Source organism: Coniosporium apollinis (assembly GCF_000281105.1).
Source record: "Coniosporium apollinis CBS 100218 chromosome Unknown supercont1.52, whole genome shotgun sequence".
In the NCBI taxonomy this organism is placed as follows: domain Eukaryota; kingdom Fungi; phylum Ascomycota; class Dothideomycetes; genus Coniosporium; species Coniosporium apollinis.
Genome location: NW_006913314.1, coordinates 40,170 through 55,936, shown reverse-complemented (window position 1 = coordinate 55,936; position 15,767 = coordinate 40,170). Strand labels below are relative to the sequence as shown.

Genomic DNA, 15,767 nt, shown 5'->3' with positions numbered 1-15,767 from the left:
TGAGGGGCTCTATATGCTTAGTGATGTCTTCATACACAATCCGTGACGATTCGCCCTCATTGTGGCGAGCTGTCGAACCAAGAGTTTCATCACTGTGGTTGTTGGGTCGGTTAGAATGGTTGTGATGGCTATCATCTGCCGTCTTAATATTCGCGCCAGCAGGCTCACGCAATGAAGGCGAGCGAGGCCTGAGGGGGCAAGTCAGTACTGCGCAGGTACCACGACGAACGTTGGTCTCTTCATCGTGGATACAAAGAAACACGTATATTATATGAGACTTTCCACATGCAAACAAAGGCGAAGGAACTATGTGGAGTGCTTACTTCTGTGTTTCCAAGCCGGAGCGAAGCTGTGGATGGCCGTCAGCAACTTTTTCTTGTCTTCGAGCGGCCAACGGCCTGTCTTTATGTGATGAAAGTATTTCCGAACAGTTCCCACCTGCGCTCCCGTTACTGCTAGGATCTGTTGTAGCTCTCAATGAAACTTGTGCATGCGCGTCATGGTCTCGCCGAAGCGCTTCAATTGTCTCCTGCGGCGTCGGTGATGTTGTTTCGTGCGACGCAGCGTTCAACTGTGATCCCGAAGCACGCTCCGTACCAGCATGGCCGTTAAGGGCTGCCGCAAGATCTCTCTGATGGGCTTCTTCAGCAAATGATGTTGCGGGCTCTGCCACTGATCTAGTGGGCCCAGAACTCATAGCTTGAAAGGCGCCATCTTGTTGAGCTTTTGTCTCAGCGGCCGCCCTTTCTTCAGCAATGAGTCCGTCGAGGTCCGTGACTGAGTGTGTCCGTGTGGCTGGTACAGCTGTGGGAGCTTCTCCAGCCTCAGGCGCCTTGTCCTTCTGCCCGAGTTCCTGCTTCTTATCCCGGTTTGGGGTGCCTTGTTTGTGTGTTCGGCTTGCCAGCACTTTAGCCCTCAGTTCCGCCGCTTTATCGACAGTGCTTGTCTGTTTATGTTGCCTTTCCGGTTTGCGGAGCACCTGCGTAATCATTGGGTTTTCTGGCTCGTACTCATCATTGTGGGGTGTCTCAACGCGTTGATTGTTCGAATTGAAAGACTGAGCGTTGTAAGTTTCGCGACTTACTGCACCATTGAAACCCAACGAAGCGTTACGCGAGTGTGGACCTTCAGGATGATGCCATTGTTCTTGCTCTGGCTGCAAGTCCTCATAGTCCGTTGCTTCGTTCTCATCTTCTTCTACTTCCTCGAGATAGTGCGGTTCGCCCTGAAAAGGCAGATAAGTGTTTCCTGCCGGAAGAAGTCCCGTAGCAGGAAAAAGGAGATGCTGTTGATCCTGAAGAAACCTGTTGAAGTTGAAGCCTTCGGTTGTGGCATTATTCTGCGACCAGGCCATGCCCGCATTACCCTCCTCATAGTTGCTATCTTGGCCGTTGTAATAGGCCTGATTTGCATGATACATGACGGCCGCAACTGAAGCTTAGTTTTCTCTCAAAGCTTTTATGAGCTCAGTCCGTACGTATTCCAGAAGTACAGAGCCATAGACTTCAGCTTCAGATGGCCTCTGATGTGTTGACGGAAATACGATGTCGGAGGCGCGAGAATGTCGTGATACTTCTGGTTCGGGCCACGGTTCGAAAATACTGTAGACAGCTAACCCCTCAGAGTGGAGTTGATTGGCACAGGACCAGATTTCCTTTACTCCCGTAACCCGGCAGCTTCTGTAGAGTGGCCGGATGGATGCGTGCAGAATGCAGTTGATGAAAAGACTGATGCGCGCGAATTGGGGTGAAGTTTAAGGTAGAGTGAACGTTTGATGTACCCAAGGGTCAACGTCACGTGTTAAGATGTCTAGCTCCTTTATCGATACCACTAGCTCGCCGTTTTGATTGGTTGGTCTCAAGCTTCATCTCAACCTCAAGCGGGCCTTTCAAACATTATAACTTCAGGACACAATCTCGTGACGCTTCAATGGGGGATGTCCTAAATCTCATGCCGTCTAGGTGGATGCCGCGGCACCACCCTTTACTCCAACCTCTGGCCCACCCAGTGCAGGCATTGCTACTTCTAGCAACATGCTGGAGAGCCTTTCTGACCATTATCACGGTGCTAAGCCCTGGCATGGGCTACGACACTTCAACAGCAATTCTCTGGCGCCAGGCTGGAGCTGCACAGTGCCAGGGGAATACTTGCAAGGGGCACAGCTTCTTCGATGTATTTGCCCTGAAGCTTACCAGATGGGACGCCATATACTTCACGCAGATAGCCGAGCGCGGTTATGTATACGAGCAGGAGTGGGCTTTTGGCTGGGCCTACACTGTGGCTGTCGGTTCTCTAGCTCAGGGTTTGTGACCTAACGCAGTGTTCTATTTTGCAAGCGTTGCTGATGCGGGGACAGTCTTAAAGAGCCTAGGCATTCAGTCAATGGTTTATGCTTGGGCTGGAATCGTGTTGTCTCACATCTGCCACCTTCTCTCGGTCCTTGTCATATATCGCCTCGTTGTGCGATTGGCCGACGAGCGGCATGCTCATAGAGTAGCCTTTACAGCAGCCGCGTTGTATATCGTCTCTCCCGCCGGCTTGTTCCTCTCGGCGCCTTACGGAGAGAGCCTGTTCTCCTTGCTCAATTTCACAGGGTTTTGGCTGTATAGCCTCTCCGGCTCATGGACTCACGGTCATCAGAATCTCACTCTTCAACAAGATCTTTTAGTTCTCAGTGCGGGAGTCTTACTGGGCCTTGCCACTTGTGTAAGGGGCAACGGTCTACTCAGTGGCTCGATCTTTGCCTATGACCTTGGCGCAGCGCTACTCTCGCGGCCTAACATCAAGAGCATGTCCAGCTTACGGAACCTTGTTGCACTCGGCGTGTCTGGAGTCTTCGTTGGCATGGGCATGGCTTTTCCGCAGTACCTCGCTTACTGCCAGTACTGTAGTAATTCGCAATCGATGACAGCTCCAAGACCGTGGTGCAAGCAGTCGTTGCCCAGTATTTATTCATTTGTTCAGGGCAACTACTGGTGAGCGAGCTCCACAGCTACTTCCCAACCTCTGGTATTTTTTATACTGACAGTGCTTAGGAACAACGGTTTTCTGAGATATTGGACTCTTTCGAACTTACCCCTGTTTCTTTTAGCCGCACCTATGCTGTGGTTGCTCTTCCGAACAGGCCTTCGTGCAATAGTAAGAAAACCCACATCCGTCGGTCGGGGATCTGCTTCCGAGTCCAGTCACGGGATGCAAGATGAGAAACATGCCAAGGTCGGGAAGTTGATGACACGTGCCGAAGCCAGCAGACTGTGTGTCCGGATGCTCGCAATACCTCAGGTCATACTCGCTGTTCTCGCTTTGACCAATTTCCATGTCCAGATCATCAACAGACTCTCATCGGGGTATCCAGTTTGGTACCTTATGGTTGCGTCTGCGTTCGCAGGAGCTGGTCCGATCCAGCAGATCCAGACGTCCCGGAAGTCCAGCGCCATATGGGTGGTACGCTGGATGGTTATCTACGCCATCGTCCATGCAGGCCTTTTCGCAAGCTTCCTGCCTCCGGCATAGCAAACTACATTCCTAGAGTCTATGAACAATTCTGTGCCGTGGATATCGCACTTTCTACGCATCACTGCGCCGGGATGTACAATGCTCCAAGTTGATGGACGGACAGAGAGTGCCATGTAGTGTCACAGAAATCGGGCTACCAGGGCATCTCCTTTTCACAACTTGGGACAACGCTTGGAGCGCGTCCGGTCTGACAGAACCATCCGGTCGATTGCGCATCCACCCTCCGGCGGTGGCTACTTTCATCCGCGGGTGACGATCGCCCTCTGATGGGCGAGTGCGACTGACGGAAGCTATCCGGTAAGGCGACCTCTGATATATATGGGCACGGCTTAATCTCCGCTTATGCTGATCTGTCTCAGGCGCTTGTTACAGGTTTCATGGATCGATATCTCAGGAGATCCGAGATTTACATCTTCTATGCTACAGAGTATGCCATGACTACATCTCACCACGGCGGATGACCTGAGTTCGCCTTTATTGGGTGGTTGAATCTCTCTACCGTCCTTCGCATTACCAAACGAGCCCTACTGACGAAGTGCCAGAATCGTCAGTCTGGTCGGAGACTTGTCTCGGGCGTGAATGGACGACCTACTCGCATTGTGGGAATATGTCTACTCAGGCCAGGCTAGCTTTGTTGCATCTGCAACCTCCTGATCCGTTTGGGGCAAGCCATAGGGTAGATGATCGAGCACGGCTACCAGTCGCATTTGGCTAGGATTCCGCGAATCGCGTGACGAAAGGATTGCAATGAGAGTTTTCTTTGGCTGTGATGGCACTCGGTTTTCTCCTTACTCGGATTGTGCTACGAACATAGGTTGAAGCCGCGACCCTCGCATCGTAGAATGGTGGCCTTACGAAACCCCGAGTCTGTTCTGGCTTAGTGGCTGCAGCGCTCGCAACGTTGCACCCACTATGCAGTGTGCCACGGCCCACGGCCCACGGTGCACAGGCCCACCTAACGCCGTACCTGCATTCAGCCTCCCCCTTCTTCGACCAACTCGGATGTGGGCTGTAACGAGGTTCTTGCCGCATTCGCACCAGCAAATCCCACCAAGGACGGATCTTGTCCTGGATAGGTAGCTGCTCTGTCCTGGGTCTGCCTGCTTTACTCCGTACCTTGCGACGATCGATAGGACTCTTCTGAAGCCTGCTGCATAAGCCTTACGCCACACTGCCCTGATAGAGAACACTACTTGAGATGACATCTGCAGCCAAGCTGTCAAGCTGTCAAGCTGTCAAGGGCAATCTCGAGCTTGCACCGCAGTCCCCAGCCGTTCTGCATCTGCGGGAGTAGCCCGCAATCGACAAACACGAACTAATCCGCTGCGACCCGCCTTGTGTTCCCTCAGAATCACTCGCGGCTGAGTGCCAAAACGCTTCACGTCCGATGCGTCCTGAAGGGCCTTGTCTTTGCAACTCCGCGTTTACCGCTGAGAGACCGCTCACGTCCTACAGAACGCACATCAGCGACCCACTGCCCGTGTCCCTCGACTATATTGAGCTCGCTCGGGAGGCTCAATACTCTTGTGTCATATGCAGGGACGCATTCGCTTCCCCAGGAGTCATAGCAAGATTCGGGATATCAAACTGCGCCCTTCTGCATGGCAGCGTACATACTGGCCCTTGTCGGCGGCTGCTCACTGTAAAGGCTTCCGCTAAGACATCGACAGGGTAAGCTGCAAGCCTCCTAGGAGCTAATGCAGGTCCACACAATAGCAGCTACGAGCTGTTCTGTTTGAGTACGCAAGTGTCTTGACGTGTTTCAAGGTGGGTTGGCCTCTGGAATATAAGGGAGTAGGTCCTTCTGGCGCATCGTTTTTGGGGACATCCCGACCAACTCTTACATTCGTTACTTAGCAAGAGCTCTTCTTGGAACCTCAGTCATGAAGCAATCATCAGTCTTTCTTTTCTGCCTGTTTCAGGCGGCTTGTGCCACTCTTGCCGGGAGACAGTATGGGTATGGTAGCATCTGCTACGAGGATGATTGTCAGCGTGCAGTCCTTGCCACCAACACAGGTTTTCTTGCGGTCTCGAGTGCCCGAGAGGACTGCAGCTACTATGTGGCTGAAACAACTGTTCTACCAGCGGAGTGAGTCGGCCGCATCACACTCACAGCCTTTGCCCTGCGTGATGTCCTGTGTGATGTCCTGCGTCTAGGAGTTGCCTCTCGTGCAATAGTTGTGCTCACGCTCCATCACAGGATAGTCTCGCTCGTATCCACTATTACCTCGACTGTGACTGTCAACAGCACATACAACTACGGCTACAAGCTGAGGCGAAATGCTGCGCCCCAAGTCATTACGCCAAGCGTTCCGCCTCCCACATACAAGACGATACCAGCTTATGCCACCTCGGCTTGCACGGAAGAGTACTACTACACTAGCGCATGCTCTTGCTTCAGCGACTTTACCCAACCCACCATAACAGTGACGCCTGATGTATGTCTCCAGCTAGCATCAGATGCCAAAGAACGCATCACTGACTCCAATTTTCAGCCTATCACCACGGAGATCACTACCACTCATTTTGAGACAGTTACGGCCAATTCTACGGCCACTGCTTCCGGCTTGCTTCCGTCAGGATGCGCGACCGCCTATCCCACGGCCCATCCCACCAGTTACGGAACCAACACCTGGGACGGTTCTACTCCCAGTGCAATGAGCTCAGTGTTGTATCCGAATAGCACCGACTCTACGACTTACCCAACAAGCTCCGGTACGGGCACTGGTGATAGCTCTCCCACAGATATGTCCATCTCGGTCCCGTATCCGAACTCAACGTTTAGCGTTCTGCCAACCGGTACGGGCGCGCTGCCCACTGGTGGCACAGCGACTCCAACAAATACGACGTCACTGTTGCCATCTACCTTCCCGACTCCTATCTGTTCAAACTCCACATACCGGTGTTACGGTGCGTGTGTGAATCTTCGCGGCGATCCCGACAATTGCGGCACCTGCGGCAACAGCGTAAGTCACATGTCTACCCTGCCATGCCATTCTCTCACAACTTAAAGTGCGCGTCCGGCGTTTGCACGAACGGCGTCTGCGCCAGCAACGATTGCGCGACCTCGAACTCGACCTGTGGTAACTTCGGACGCTGCGGTCTCGGTTCGTGCAGTTCCGGCATCTGCTCGTCTGACCCAGCAGGCGACAAGTTCTGCATAGTTGGCTCGACTTACTGCATCAACCTTCCTGACTGCGAGTCGAGCTCTGACTGCGGAACTGGCCAGGTTTGCGCTGTCAACACTTGCTGTCGAAGGAACATCTGCATTCCTGCCTGTGGAGTTGCTAGGGCCGAGTCACTCCCGCGCAGATCCGTGCGAGGTGCTCCACTGAGTGACACTGCTGGTGCTATTGGGAAGATGTGGTGGCCTGTCTAAGCGTGGGACTGAGGCATGCCGAAGTGACGGGTTCATACAGAAGTGGCAGATCGACGCAGAGGGAGTGGACGAAGGCACGTCTTTCGGGCTGTTGAACTGCACAATGTACACTACCTTCTCTGCCGCAGATATACCATATGCTAACAAATGTAAAAATATTGGGCTTCGTCACTGCAATGCTATCGTGAACTTGACCGCCTCTAAGGCTGCCTGAAATCCCAGGCGCACGCGAGAGCAACGTCGTCACCCGCTTCACCGTTCGGGGTGCTTGCCGCATGGCGAAAGCAGCAAACACTCCTCTCCCCGAGTGGCACCCTACCATGAAACAACCTAACAATGTGCGACATCACCAACGTTATCAAGTCTTCCAGGTTTCCTGATGCGGTCGTACTTCTTCCACCTAGCCTTTGAGCTCTGTCCATGGTCTCTTACACCCACCGACCCGCCGAGTCATCTTCAACCCGTATATCTGCCTCCACCAAACACGGACATCTTTGAGACAGAGCTCCCCGTGCACCGGACATCCTCGTGGAACTCTATTCTAGTGGAAAAGCAAACACACAGACGAACGAAGACCGCCAGCTCAGGCGCCGAGCGCTCACTGCCCCATCGGCCTTCTACAGCTCGCCGGCTCAGCCACTTTGCTTCGACCTCCTCAGGCGAGCGTGAGGACAGCCTCGTTGGCGCGCATATTATTGACGGAGGACGTGGGCAACAGGAATCAATTTCGACCAGGGACTGGCGCTTCGGAAGTGTGACGATACAAAGCATCAACATGGAGAGACAGGCGCCAGATGGAGCAACGCGGCCAGGGGGCAAGTCACAAGTGGGAACGAGTCCTGGACGGACGGCCACGAGGGGGAGATATGTGCCGTCGACCCCAAAGGACACGGACGTCGGATGGGGCGTTGTGCACCTATATCGAGATGCGCAGGAAACGCCGGGCCTTTATGATGATACACGTCCGAGCACCGGATCAGACAGTGGGAAGGCAGACGCGGACGCCCAGACTTTCAACGAAGAGGATTGTACTACTCTCTGTATCCTCGCGGTCCCCTCATACATGACGCCTTCGGACCTACTGGGCTTTTGTGGCGAGCAGACACGGGAGGACGTGAGCCATTTCCGGCTGATCAGGACGGCGATATCGAACAGGTACATGGTTCTTATGAAGTTCAGGGAAGCCAAGGCAGCGAGGGCATGGCAAAAAGCGTACAACGGGAAGTTGTTCAATAGCATGGAGGTGTGTTTCCACCCTTACTCTCTTACACGCAGCCGAAGCTAATACTCCATAGTCCGAGAACTGCCACGTCGTCTTTGTCAAATCCATCTCCTTCCACCCCGACGATTCGGCCTCACGCAGCCCCTCCAGCTTCCCCAACATGCTCAACGACCCCTTCACCCCCCTCGCCACCCCCAACTCCACCGCCCCAGTCCCCACCAGCGCATCCTCCCTATCCACCAAGCCGCTCCCGCCACCCTCCTCCGCCGTCGAGCTCCCCAGCTGCCCCGTCTGCCTCGAGCACATGGATGAAACCAGCGGTCTCCTCACCATCCTCTGCCAGCACGTCTTCCACTGCGGCTGCCTCTCCAAATGGCGGGGCAGCGGATGTCCTGTATGCCGATACACGCAATCGGACCTCTTCCTCAACCTGCGCGGGGGCGTGCTCGCGAACGGCGAGATGCCTGAAAACGAGTGCTCCGTGTGCAGCGCGACGTCTAATCTGTGGATCTGTCTCATCTGCGGCAACACCGGGTGTGGAAGGTATGACGAGGCGCACGCGTATCGGCACTATGAGGAGACGAGCCACAGCTACGCCATGGACGTCGCGACGCAGCATGTGTGGGACTACGCGGGGGACGGGTACGTCCACCGCCTCATCCAGAACAAGAGCGACAAGAAGCTCATCGATCTGCCTGGCGCGTTTGGGAATGCGGATACGAGCATGACCGGATTGGCGGATGAGATGGTGCCCAGGGAGAAGATGGAGAATATGGGGGTCGAGTATACGTATTTGCTTACGAGTCAGCTGGATAGCCAGAGGCTGTATTTTGAGGAGCAGCTGGAGCGCGCGGTCGATAAGGCGAGTAAGGCGTCTGCTGCGGCGGAGGAGGCGTCGGCGCAGACGAAGGCGATGATGGTGGAGTTTAGGGCTATGCAGATCAGGCAGGAGGAGGCGAGGGGTACGATTGCGGGTCTGGAGAAGGAAGTTGCGCGCTTGACGAGCAAGTCGGCGAAGTCGGAAGAGTTGGCGCGAAAGGTGATGAGGGAGTGGAAGGAGGAGAAGACGATCAATGAGGCGCTGATGACGAGGATAAAGCACCTTGAGAGCAAGACTGGGGAGGTTGAGGAGAGATGCAAGAGCCTGGCCGCGGAGAAGAGGGAGCTGGAAGAGCAGAACAGAGATCTTAGCTTCTTCATCAGCGGACAGGAGAAGTTGCAGGCTATGGCTGCCGAAGAGGGGGCGCAGGTTGGGGCGGAGGAGCTGCAAGAGGGGAGAATGGAGGTTGGTGCGGCGCCTGAGGAGAGGCGGAAGAAAAAGGGGAAGGGGAGGAAGCAGGGCTGATTTTCCTTGGTTTGCGATGCTTTCGAGCTGCATGATACCCGGCATTGGAGGCGTTCTGCTTGAATTGCATGGCGATGGCGCACCAGCCTCAAAGGCATGATTTATATTGGTCGAAGAGCTAGCCATGCTCACTCTTAGCATTACCAAAAGCTACAAGCAGTTGCATATCTAGTAGTCAAAAATGTCCAACACTTCCAACATTTCCCCAGCTCCTAGACATCTACGGAGTATGTGCCTCCCTTTGCAGCCAGCCTGAGAGGATGGCAAAAGGGCCGGCAAGTCACGTGCCCAGCGAAAGGTTCCGGAACGGAAAAACAACGGCATCGTCGAACCCACAGAACTTTGCGAAGTGTCAAGTGGGCATCTCGAACTCCAGCCGAATTAATCGACAAACACCTCGAATTCGCCCACCGTCGCCGACAAGATGGTAAGCATCTTACCTCGATACCGCCGTGCCCCCAGCCTCGCTGGTTGGTACCGGTGATGGATTGGCATGAGCAGTGGAAGGCATCATGCGTCTCCGCTCGCTCTTTTAGCAACAAAGGCATTCGCTGACCTTTGCTGTGATGAAGCCACCAAAAGGAAAGAAGACGGCCCCCGCGCCCTTCCCTCAGGGAAAGGCTGGCGCAAAGAAGCCGGCCAAGGTACGTCGTTCATCTGCCACACCTTTGGTGTATTGCTGACAGAGCTGTGCAGAACCCGCTCCTCGAGAAGCGCCCGAGGAACTTCGGCATTGGCCAGGACATCCAGCCCAGACGCAACCTTAGCCGCATGACGAGATGGCCCGAGTGTGAGTCCTTGCGACACCAACACCACTGGAGGAACGCAGACGCTGATGCATCTCAGATGTCCGACTACAGAGGCAACGGAAGATCCTCCTCATGCGCCTGAAGGTGCCGCCAGCGATCGCTCAGTTCCAGCACGTCCTCGACCGTAACACCGCCGCACAAGCCCTCAAGCTGCTCTCCAAGTACCGCCCGGAGTCGAAGCAGGAAAAGAAGGAGCGCCTGACAAAGGAGGCCACCGCCATCTCGGAGGGAAAGAAGAAGGAGGACGTCAGCAAGAAGCCCTATGCTGTGAAGTACGGCTTGAACCATGGTAAGCATATGTCTCCTGCTGGCCTTGTTCGGGGTGCTCAATGTTTTCTGGATACTAACCTGTACCAGTTGTCGGACTCATCGAGAACAAGAAGGCGTCCCTCGTCCTCATTCCCAACGACGTCGATCCAATTGAGCTAGTCATCTTCCTCCCCGCTCTTTGCCGTAAGATGGGTGGTGAGTAAATGCAGACTCGAAAACTGAAACCTTCAAGCGCTGATCAAGCCCAGTCCCGTACGCCATCATTAAGGGCAAGGCACGCCTTGGCACCGTCGTTCACCAGAAGACCGCCGCCGTTCTGGCTCTCACCGAGGTCAGGAGCGAGGACAAGAGCGAGCTCAGCAAGTTGGTCTCCGCCATCAAGGAGGGCTACACCGACAAGCACGAGGAGAGCAGGCGTCACTGGGGTGGTGGCATCATGGGCTCCAAGGCCAACGCCAGGCAGGAGAAGAAGCGCAAGGCTCTGGAGAGCGCCATCAAGATCTAAGGAAATGCACGACATGTCAGGCGTACGGGTCATTGGCTGGGATACCTTCTGTTCAATTAGCGAGCGTCGAACTGAATCTGACCAGCTTTTCAGCACTCGACAGCTGGCTGCATTTGCATTATGGAATCAGTCAACGAAGCCCAGAAACTTTCTCACGTGCTTTCTACCGGTGCAACAGCCTTGCCTGCTTTGTATGCTGAGTAATGATTACCAAGATTACGGGCTGCACGACTCGTATCTCCGACAGCCCCTCCCGCCCGTGGGGTTGCGAAGAGGAGTTTGAAGCAGCGCGACTACCGTTGTTGGCTTTCTCGTGTTTCAGTCATGCCATTTCGGCGGGCGAGCTGCCATCTCACTAGCTCTCTGAGGACATCTAGTATCAAAGACCCTTTCCCGCCCCCTTGACCAAACCGCGCTCTGCACATTATGCCACTCACGATACTCTCAGACTCCGCCATCCAAGAGCTATTGCTCTCCCTCAACCGGCAGGATATACTCAATCTACAACAGTCACTGGCTGACGCCCTGCACCACTACTCTACTGCTACCGATACCCAGGACAATGGCTGCTGTCCAGCATACCAACCGCAGCGAACATCTCTACGGCGTAAGGATGGATCTACGACGCTCTTCATGCCCGCAAGCAGCAACGACGGACTGGGGATCAAGGTTGTGACGCTGAGCACTCCTGACGACACCAGCTTGGCCAAGTCACCCTCGATGCCATCTGTCGACTCGCTCTCTGTATCCTCATCGTCTGCCGCCTCCACATCCGCCAGCTCATACTCAACAGCCGGCTCCTCTACAACCGCTAGCTCCTCCACCACAGCCGTCACCAACCCCCTCAGCCCTACCGCCAGCAAGACCAGCGCAGCGTCGGGCTCAACCTTAGACTCAGCCGCAACCACCACCCCCCGCGGCTCCCTGACCCTCTTCGACTCAACCGGCAGCCCGCGCGCCCTCATCAACGCCGAAGAAATCACCGCCTTCCGCACCGCGCTCGCCTCCACCATCCTCTTCCGTAAGCGACACAACGTGCACGAACTGAGCGTCTTCGGCGCCGGCAAGCAAGCCTACTGGCACATCCGGCTGGCGGTCATACTGCGCGGCTCCGAGATCCACCACCTGAACGTCATAAACCGCTCCTTCAGCCGCGCGCACGCCCTCCTCGACAGCATCTGGCCTCTAGACGTCCCCTCGGACACTTGGGGGGTCCCGAAGCCCAAGACGGTTAGCATCCTGACCCCCGGGCACAGGGAGTACGACCGCCTGTTGAAAGAGAAGCTGCGAGCCTCGAGCGTTATTTTCACGACGACGCCATCCCTCAAGCCGCTGTTCCCACGCGAGATCCTGACGAGCACCGAAGGCCGCAAGAAGGGTCGCTACATCGCGGCCATCGGGAGCTACAAGCCGCACATGCTGGAGCTGGACCCCGAGATCCTGCGGCAGGCCGTGCACCAGTCGGACCACAAGCACCACCACCATCGGCACGCGAAGAGCGGCGGGGCCGTCGTGGTGGATAGCGTGGAGGCGTGCTTGAAGGAGGCGGGAGAGGTGATTCAGGCCGGGTTGGAGGGTCATCAGGTCGTGGAGCTAGGGGAGCTGGTGATGCTGAAGAGGGATATGGAGGCCCGGAGGCGGGGGTCGAGTTCTACGGAGGGCTCGGCGGAGGGAGTACAGGCGAAGGAGGAGCATGGGGATACGGGGTTGCGGGACTGGTTGGAGAGGGGAAACGTGATATATAAGAGCGTTGGGCTGGGATTGATGGATGTGGTTGTTGGAGGGGATTTGGTGGGTTTGGCGGATGAGAGAGGGGTGGGGACGAGGATTAAGGATTTTTGAGGGTTGCTGGGGGGGCTTGTGAGAATCTGTCTCGGACGACTACTCATGGTTCACATGATGATTTGAAATATTCATGAGCTTCGCAATGTATTTACGAACTGGAAACTCGCCGAAAGTGCATTATGAACCTACATGAGGCACACAAACTCTATGACTTCAACACCAAGCCCAGCCAAGGCAGCCCGTCTCGCCCCAAAGATCCACCTGACCGCGACAGTAGTCTACTCCTCCCATACATCTCGCCGCCTCACCACCATCTACTTCATGAACTCACAAGTCAAACATGCGACTACTCCTCCTCCCATTCCTCTTCTCTACAACCTGTATCGCCGCGTCACGCGAATGGCGAGAACTCCTCGACCCTGAAAGTGTGCTCCGCGCACGTGACCCGCCCAAAGCCCCGGGAAAGCGACAACCCTTGCCGGAACTGTATCGGCGACGGTATTCCGAGGTGACGTTTGTGGGGACGCATAACAGCGCTGCGGTGAGGACGAAGGAGAATGGGTGGTCGATCTCTGGTAGGAGAGTTTTTGTGGTATTGCTTTTGCTTTTGCCTGTTGGGTTTGTGTGATGATTTGTGTGAATTCACATGGAAGTCACAGTGATTATGGTCGAGTTTCTCCGAATGCCATGAGAGGTTCAGTCACGAGTGACGGCGGTGCCTTGGGGAACATCCTCAGAATCCATGTCCGTAAGGTTCAGTTGGTAGTCATCGTCTTCATACGAAGTTGTCTTCTACCAAGCGTAGCTCTGTTTCTTCGTTAACAACATACGGCGCAGCTGGCCTTTGTTTTAATAGATTCTGTTCAATGCTAGATGCACCAGAGTCGCGTATTGCTGAGCGTGGAGATGACGCTCTATGACACTACTGTGATTGTTCCTATCTGACGTTGATGATTCCAGGCAACCAATACTTCAACCTCTCCGTCCAGTTGGAATCCGGCATCCGTCTCATCCAAGCCCAAGGCCACCGGGACCCAAATGGCACCAACCAAATCCGACTCTGCCACTTCAACTGCGCCCTCATCGACGGCGGCAGCCTCGAAGAGTACCTCCTCACCACCAAAGCATGGCTAGAAGCAAACCCCAAGGAAAGTCAGTAACCTTTCCGCTGCTGCCCTTGTACAATGTGTGCTGACTTTCGCAGTCGTGACTTTCCTCTTCGTCAACACCGGCGTGCCGCTCATCAGATGGATCGAGGCGTATTACAGGACGGGCTTCGACTTGATCTCGTATGAGCCGCCGCCCGACAAGCGGTACGGCCGGATGAAGATCGAGGACTGGCCTACCATCGAGGAGATGGTGCAAAGCGGAAAGCGGGCGGTGACGTTTCTCTCCGGAGGGGCTAGAGAGTATCTTGTGCCTTGGCTTCTTGCAGAATTCGATTACACCTTCGAGGTATTCTTGATCCATTCCGGTCGATTCTTGACGCGTTGCGTTCGAGCATTAGCTGACGGCCACTGCAGACCGATTTCGGCAACGAGTCGCCCTGGCAATTCTCCTGCGAGCCAGCCCGTCCGCGATGGCCCGACTCGTACATTCCAAATCGCCTATCCCTCGTGAACCACTTCCTCTACGCCAAGTTCTTCGGCTTCCGCTACCCGGACGCTGCGCATGCGAACCGGACGAACAGCGCGAGCTTCGAGATTGGGGCGCTCGGAGAGCACGCGGCGAGGTGCCGGACGAGGTACGAGAGGCGGCCGAATTTTCTGCTGGTGGATTTCTTCAATGAAGGGGATGTGTGGGACGTCGAGCATGGGATGAACGCGTTCTGAGCTTTGCTTCCGGTTGGAGCAAAGGCGATCCGAAAAGTTTGTTGCCGCATCTATGGTCTAGCTTGTTTATGACCAGATTCGCGATTGGGCTGGACTTATGAGCATGTTGGTTATAGAATAGAGACACTGATTGCATACGATAGAAAGCACATGATATTCAGCATTGCAGCCCATTGGTATATTGATCGCTTAAGGTGTCTTTGATCTCTGAACTGCGCTTGGGCGCTGTCCACCTTCAATGCGGCAACGCCCTTTCGGATGGCCCTTGGAGGTAGTATCATAGAATCCTGACTACACGTTTTCCAAGCTTTGTGTCCTCGACGCAGCTGGTGTCCAAAGCTGTAGCGTACAGTGATGCAACAAGCACTGCTCGGTAGATCAGAAGAACTCTGAGACCATCGTCCTTCGTCACTCGATTTGATGCTTCTTGCATTGAGCCGCTTGAACTCGTCCTCAAACCAGGTGACCGTGGACAATATCCCCTGTAGGGATAGTCCGGCAATTTCTCAACGTCGGAAAGGATACGACGCACCTCGCACGCGGCGTCCAGACCGCCCTGCGTCCTGAGTCAGAAATCCACCTGGAGGCGTTTAGCAGGCTTCCGATCAAAATACCCAAGCGCCATTTTCAAAACATCAACCACGACACTCTACATACCTCTTGTAGTTGATGTGCTAAGGCGTTACGCACGTTATGCTCGTCATCAACACCCAACTCGGCCATATCATCCTAGACCTAGGTCCATTGCAAGCAAGTGAAGAGCGTCAACGGTGAGATGATCAAGCTACCGTCATTTTCCAGTAGCTGGGTCGTTTTGATTGGGCCGCCGACAGGACGTACCCACGGCCGAGTTCCTCCGAATCTCATTAAGGACGGCTTGCAGCTCTTTACTCATATCGTTGGGTAGCTTGCACACTCCTTCGAGTCGATGAAGACAGCGACCATCAGGTCGATGCCAGAGAGACCCAAACTCGCTTAGCCAACCCAAGGCACCACTGCTATGGGGAGGGACGGAAGTCGGATGATCTTTACGAAGGTGCTGATTAGCCCAGAAGTCTCTTGTTATCCGGTCACCCGCAAATATTGGATCACTCCTGCAATCCC

General features: G+C 54.9%; 6 protein-coding genes across 6 annotated transcripts; 5 read left to right on the top strand and 1 right to left on the bottom strand.

The window, feature by feature from the left end:
* Positions 1 to 319: 319 nt before the first annotated feature.
* Positions 320 to 1,420, bottom strand: W97_08356 (uncharacterized protein; the record flags this gene model as incomplete). Its single annotated transcript, XM_007786170.1, has 1 exon — positions 320 to 1,420. The coding sequence occupies one exon, from the start codon at positions 1,418 to 1,420 to the stop codon at positions 320 to 322; it is 1,101 nt and encodes a 366-aa protein (XP_007784360.1).
* Positions 1,421 to 2,079: 659 nt separating this feature from the next.
* W97_08355 (uncharacterized protein) lies at positions 2,080 to 2,310 on the top strand (the record flags this gene model as incomplete). Its single annotated transcript, XM_007786169.1, has 1 exon — positions 2,080 to 2,310. One exon carries the CDS (start codon positions 2,080 to 2,082, stop codon positions 2,308 to 2,310), a length of 231 nt encoding a protein of 76 aa, XP_007784359.1.
* A 5,360-nt stretch (positions 2,311 to 7,670) lies between these two features.
* On the top strand, positions 7,671 to 9,462 carry W97_08354 (uncharacterized protein; the record flags this gene model as incomplete). Its single annotated transcript, XM_007786168.1, has 2 exons — positions 7,671 to 8,138; positions 8,191 to 9,462. The coding sequence occupies 2 exons, from the start codon at positions 7,671 to 7,673 to the stop codon at positions 9,460 to 9,462; spliced, it is 1,740 nt and encodes a 579-aa protein (XP_007784358.1).
* A 566-nt stretch (positions 9,463 to 10,028) lies between these two features.
* Positions 10,029 to 11,046, top strand: W97_08353 (60S ribosomal protein L8-B; the record flags this gene model as incomplete). The annotated part of the gene is made up of 5 exons (XM_007786167.1): positions 10,029 to 10,106; positions 10,159 to 10,252; positions 10,309 to 10,560; positions 10,629 to 10,736; positions 10,790 to 11,046. 5 exons carry the CDS (start codon positions 10,029 to 10,031, stop codon positions 11,044 to 11,046), a joined length of 789 nt encoding a protein of 262 aa, XP_007784357.1.
* Positions 11,047 to 11,472: 426 nt separating this feature from the next.
* Positions 11,473 to 12,888, top strand: W97_08352 (uncharacterized protein; the record flags this gene model as incomplete). The annotated part of the gene is made up of 1 exon (XM_007786166.1): positions 11,473 to 12,888. One exon carries the CDS (start codon positions 11,473 to 11,475, stop codon positions 12,886 to 12,888), a length of 1,416 nt encoding a protein of 471 aa, XP_007784356.1.
* Positions 12,889 to 13,781: 893 nt separating this feature from the next.
* Positions 13,782 to 14,663, top strand: W97_08351 (uncharacterized protein; the record flags this gene model as incomplete). The annotated part of the gene is made up of 3 exons (XM_007786165.1): positions 13,782 to 13,983; positions 14,036 to 14,286; positions 14,355 to 14,663. The coding sequence occupies 3 exons, from the start codon at positions 13,782 to 13,784 to the stop codon at positions 14,661 to 14,663; spliced, it is 762 nt and encodes a 253-aa protein (XP_007784355.1).
* Positions 14,664 to 15,767: the final 1,104 nt, after the last annotated feature.